Raw genomic sequence first — 6,414 nt, forward strand, 5'->3', positions numbered from 1 at the left:
TTGGGGGTATAAATTTATTTCCCATTTCTATTAATTTATAATTGTTATTAATATTCTCATAATAAAAAACCTGAAATATTTATTATAATAAAATACCTTCACAAATTTAGTGAATTGCCATTCATTCTTATGTCTTCTTTGGAAGTCTATGCTTAGAAATAATGTCCTCACAGGTTCCTGATTTGTATACAGAGGAGGAATTTGGCTAGATTTAACCATTATTTGACAAATGCCATATGACCTTCGGTTTGGGGAATATCAAATCCTTTCAATTGTAAGTGGTCATTACTACCAATGGGATAAATCCAGCTGCTTTTGTTTGGGGTCCAGAACATAACAAAAGAAAAATGCAGTTGCCAACAGACTACCACCAAATCACTATATTCAGTCTACTAGAAGAGGACTGACCAGGCCCTAATGCAGCTGGACAGTGGGAGAACTATCTAAGTTGAAAACCTGAATTGTTACAACTCCAACACATCTAGATTTTTTTTTAACCCTCTCTTGCTGGATACAATCTAAGGAATAATTTTGTATTTGGTTAATGTGTAATGTGCAAATTTTAATGAACAAAACTGGGAAAGGATTAGGAAATTCCTACTGACCTTGTAAACGGTATTGGACTATCACCATTACCCAGACAGACGTTTTCTTTACTCACTAGACTGGAAGCTCCTAAGGGCAAGGGCTATTTGTGTATTATTCATCTTTGTGCCACATCCCCTAGAACCTTGTGGATACTCGATAAATATCCTTTGAACTGAACTGACCTTGGCTGAGTACAGTTGAATCAGATAAACAGGAACGGCTAGACTGTAGGTTAGTTTTTGACATAAAATTAATTTTGAAACTGAAAATGAACTGGAGACACAGTTCAAGAGAGAAAACAAGCTCTACCTGTATTCCTACTCTCAGGGGTGTGGGTAAACAAAGTTTCTTTCCAGCATAGTGCCTGGAAAGGCTGATGTATCTACTAGTTTAAACTCTTTGGAATGGCTTCATGAGTGACCTAATGTTTAGAAACTGACAAAGAAAACACATAAAATGACTTATCTGATTAGCACTAATGAGCTGAGGCCTCAGACCCACTGGGAAGTAGGAAACATATATATTTAGTCCATATCACCAAAGCAACATAGCCAGTATACCTCAGCACAGTAGAAAAACAAGCATAGATGTTGAATATACTGAATATAGTATAGGTGTTACCTATACTATAACAGCGGTTAGATACAAAGACAATTATTTCAGAAACCAAGCAATTAGAAGTTTTAACTTCGTGTGTGTGTGTGTGTGTACGCACACATGCATGTTTTGCTAATATTTCCTTTGCAATCTTGGTCAATTATATTACGTTAGCATCAAAAATAAAGGTTGTTTGACTTTGACATAAATCACTTGCAAATTCTCTTTTCAAGAATAGCAAGGATTTTAAGAATGCATAAGACCAGGCACTATTTTGTTCTGTTGTACATAAGGTTGCTATGAGTTGGAGTTGACTGGACAGCACCTAACAACAAGAAGCCTCAAATAGGATGCCTTCTTTCCCAAATGGGCAGAACATCTAAATTTGAAGCTATTTAGTCAACATAAAATGAGACTCTCTGTTAAACAAACTTACCCTGAGGGATGATTGATAAATGTTTCACTGATGAGACTATTTATACTTTTATCTACCAGAAATAAATAATAAAATATAACAATAGTAAGGTATAGAATATAACATATAACAAAAGGAAAATATTCTATATGGAACTTGAAAAGGAAATAAGACATCAGAATGTCTCACTCATCAGGAAAGAGACTAAAGTTTGGCAAACATAAGAATTCTCTAAGCCTTACCCCAGCCCAGAAGAAATATTCCTCTAAATTTTCAACCTTCTTTTGCTGTGATCTGTGTTGACCAAAAAGCTTCCTGTTTACTAATTGTTTAGCCTAGTCTTACAAGTTTTGTTAGTGGGAATTATATTCTCAATCTGAGAATATGTAACCATCCATCTGTATTATATCCTGGGAGGCCCAGCTGTAACAGCCAGACAAATGGTCTACCTTTTTTAAACATTCACCCTCACCTTTCTCATCAACTTCTAACTGTAACACAGGTCACCACAATCTTGTAAATGTCTGTATCCATCTGAAAAATAAAATCACATGCCATATATTTGTAACCAACCAAATGATGATGGCAGAGGCACTAGAGTAACAACAAGGTTATTAGGAAGAAAGTTTTTACCACTAAATAATTCCATAACTGTGTTTTCAATTCCCCATACATCTCCTATTCTTATTAAAGTAGGACTATGACCTCATACTCCATTTACAAGAGTTATACTTTCTTCAGGGAATATAGTGGGGACCCACATCTGGAGGTTGTGGACTTCTATGTGGTTTGATTTTACCCAGCTTCAAAAGAAGGCATGAAAAAGCCTGAACCTGAATTTGATCAAACCTACCAGTTTATAGGATATATACAGGACATATAAATGACTTCATAGTGATGAAATCAACAAAATCCAGGAATACTGGGGAAAAATCTGTAAGACAACTAGATTTCTTCAATAATCTTAAGTAGGGAAAAAGAGGAAGGAATATCTTATGCATTAAAATATTTAAAATTAGTAACAACCAAATGCATTGTATGGACCTTGTATGGCGTCTATTCAAGCAAGCCAGTGGTTTAAAGAAAAAAGATAAAAAAGAAAAGTAAGGGAATTTGAACACTGAGCAGATATTTGATATTAAGAAATTGTTAATTTTTTAGGTGTGATAACAGTATTTTGGTTATGTTTTGTTTAAAAAAGATCACTTCTATTTTAAAAATATATATTAGTTACAGATGAAAGGTGTCTAGAATTTGTTTCAAAATATTTAGAGTAGGGAGGAGTAAGTAGGGTATAGATGAACTAAGATTGGCTATAAATTGAACCAGGGTATAATCAACCAAAAGGGCAGCAACTGCCAAAAAAAACACCGAAGGTCAGAAGGCAAGAAGGGACAGGAAAGACGGACAAATGGAAACGGGGAACCTAGGGAGGAGGCAGGAAGAGTGCCGTTACATAGAGGGAATGGCAATTGTTAACAAAACAAAATGCATATAAATTACTGAATGGAAAACTAATTTCCTCTATGAAGTTTCACCCAAATCACAATAAAATAAATAGCTAAGACTTACAATAAATAAATAGAATCTGGGTAATGGATAGTAGCTCTGGTGGCATAGTGCCTAAGGCTTTAGACTGCTTGCTAACCAGAAGGCTGGAGGTTCAAACCCACCAGCCACTCCTCGGAAGGAAGATGGGGCAATCTACTTCCGTAGTGATACTGCCTCGGAAACCCAAGGAGGGGTCGCTGTGAGTCGGGGCAGACTTGACAGCAATGTGTTTGGGTTTTTTTTGTTGTTTGGGTAATGGATACAGCAGGGGCAATTATACTATTACCTATATGTTTTTATACTGCCCATAGTAAAAAGTTAAACAAAAAATACACAAAGGAGATGCTGAGTGCCCTGGAGTAACAGGATAAAATTCCCAGTCTAGCTTGAGCCCCATTAACTAGTCATTCTCTGGGGGTCAGCCATAAACTGGTAATTACAATTACCAAGTTCAACCCTTAATCTTACATATTATCCTAAGAAAGGACATTAAGTTGTCTGAGTTTCGTTACTTACCAGGTACCTTTTAATCTCCAAGTTTGCTACCCAGTTTTAAGAAAAACTAAAATAATTTCTGAAGCTAACAGCATTTAACATCTGTTGAATTTATTCAGCATAACCAGAGACATTGTCTTCATGCCGTCACACACAGACACAAACACAGAAGTACAGCACAATATCCATGTTTTGTCCAAGTGCATTCCTTTTGAGGCTCATTTATATGTTTTCATATGCCACAGCCCATCGTTTAAATAATGGATATTTTCGATGCCAATTCCTTTGTTGACTTTCTCACTGAAAGGAAAAGAAGTAAAACTATTTTATGCATTTGTATATGCTTACTCATGGTAACTATAATAAAACATTGCTATCTTGCAATTATTAAGCCATATATAGGGAATTTTTTCCTATTATACTTACATTATTGTCTATATAAAACTACATTACTCCACTGCAGTTCATGTCTTTAAAATGATTCTAGTGATCTAACTAGTGATTCTGTAGAAGCAGAGTAATAGATGCCTCATACCAGCAGACTATCAAAGCATTACATTAACCCTGAAACAAAATTAATAGGACTAATTTAATCATCAAATGGGTTCCAACATTTTTAAACATACTGCCTGTATTTGGGTACTGTATCGTTAACATTTCCCTAATACGCTATCTTTCCTATACCGCTAGGTCAATATTATAAAAGATAAATATTGTACAGTGCTAAACTATGTCACTGTTTTAAAAACTAGCAGAAAAACATCTCTCCCTCCCTCCCCAATTTAAGTCTTACTAAATAAAAATATCCAAAAGTACCACAAGCATGCATATGAAACAGCTATGTTTGCACTTGGGTACTTTTCAGAGTACTTAAGAAAGAATGCAATGCTTAAAACAAAATGGGTTTCAGTGGCTTTCTTAAGTGTTAGGAAAAATCAGACACGATGCTTCTGTTCTTATATATGTGTAAGATGTGATATGAATAAGTGAATTTCACCTGTGACTATGATATTTCCTGGGTAGGTTAGCTGAAAAGCTAAGAGGGTCTAAAGTGAGACTTACATATCTTCTGCAGACATCTTCATGACTCCGACACACAGAGCATGCTGTTTTCCTTCTGCCATTATTGCCTGACAACACAGCTAAGAAAACAATCAGAATGCCTTTATTGGGGGGGGGTGTCAAATGATGATCGTGTTGTGAGTTAAGCTACTTTGAACCCATACTGTATCCTCTCTTTGATTGTTAACTCCCTTAGGGCAGGCAGAGACCTAACACTCTTTGGGTACACTGTAAGTACACAATGAATGCTAAATGAATGTGTCTAATAATTATTGTGGGTTTTCAAGTCAGATGTTAACACTATATAACAAAACAAGAATAGGTTATTCAAAAAAGGAGATAAAATTTCTTGCACGTAAACATTAAAAACTATGAGATAAATGTAAATTGTTCTAGTATTTTAATCACTGAATGGTAGTTTTATGTAAAGGACACATTAAAACAATTATTCTATTGCCATTCTGTCTTTAAGAGCCCAATGTAACAGTTTGAACCTTGTGAGAACACAAGAATATTCCTGATTATCATTTGAAGTTTCTGGCACTTTAAACACTAAAGTACATATTTTAAAAAGTAAAGGTTCAAGGGTGCACAGGACCTCTCTGTACTGTTTCTCCAACTTCATATACATCTATAATTATTGCAAAATAAAAACTATTTTTAAAAAGTAAAGGCTATGGGGTACTAGGAAATTTTCCCATTTAAGAGAAACTCCAGACCTATAAATTTACCAACACATAGAAATCATAAACATAAAAAGGTAACATGTCTTCACAGAATACTTTTCTCCATTGGTTTTCATTCATTCATTCATTAAATGTTTCACAAATATTTGATCACTAATTATGTAACCAGTATCTGTTGTCAGTACAAGCTGTTCCTAAGATATACCTCTTAGGTATAACTGCCACAAGAGAGAATACTGTCATTCTAAGCAAAGAACACATTCTCAAACCCACTACATTGGCCTTCCCACTCCATTTCCTTTTTCTCAACCTGAGACAAATGGCCACTTTAGCTGTGACAAAAGCTAGCTGGTCCTCCTGTCCAGAATAGTTCACAAAAACATACTTAATACAGAATATAGCTGAAACAGCACACAGACAATGGAGACAATGCTGAAGAATTACTCTGCTATGAGCCGAATAGATTTTTTAAGGACTGCTTTTTTTTTCTTTGAGAAAATGTGTTCTGAGTCCTACAAAACCAACTTTAAAAAGTTGGAGATTGCGAGATTGCCAGTATTTCCCTATCTACGTAACTCTATCACAAAATATGTTGGGGAAAGGAAGTACTACACCTGGTGCCTGAGTTCTCTTCTCTTTTGAGTGCTTTTACTCCACTGTATCTGGGTAAGTCGCACATAAAAGCAGCAAGTTGATGTCCAAAGAAGTGATCTAATCATGTCTTATCTCCTTTTAGTAATCAAGAGTTTGTATTGTATACTCAATCTGGTAACAACAGGCCCTGACTGGGTTGAAATGCAGCTGGCATTTGTTTCTAACTTGTTCTCATTCAACTTCTAAGAAACTACCTACAATGATATGGACGAATAGATGGGTGAACAGGCTGAACAGTTGGGTATGTCTGAATGGAGAGTGTGTCCAGGATCGTGTACAGGGTTGGCAGACAATGGGCCTCTCGAGGAGTATGGGGGGATGGGCACTGGGAGGGGGGGGGGGTGGGTGGGAGGGGAGCTGCTGCAT

The 6,414-nt window shown here is 35.9% G+C and overlaps 1 protein-coding gene across 1 annotated transcript in view; it reads right to left on the minus strand.

Moving 5' to 3' along the window:
• Positions 1-3,864: 3,864 nt before the first annotated feature.
• Positions 3,865-6,414, minus strand: part of MCTS1 (MCTS1 re-initiation and release factor) — a 13,598-nt gene continuing 11,048 nt past the window's right edge. Inside the window, exons 5-6 of the mRNA XM_007953318.2 lie at positions 4,709-4,776; positions 3,865-3,946 (exon numbers count right to left, since the gene is read on the minus strand). Coding sequence (XP_007951509.1) covers positions 3,865-3,946; positions 4,709-4,776 — 150 coding nt within the window. The remainder of the gene's footprint in view (positions 3,947-4,708; positions 4,777-6,414) is intronic.

This window comes from Orycteropus afer, unplaced genomic scaffold (genome assembly GCF_000298275.1).
Source record: "Orycteropus afer afer isolate SDZICR_OR568_19922 unplaced genomic scaffold, OryAfe1.0 scaffold00387, whole genome shotgun sequence".
NCBI lineage: Eukaryota > Metazoa > Chordata > Mammalia > Tubulidentata > Orycteropodidae > Orycteropus > Orycteropus afer.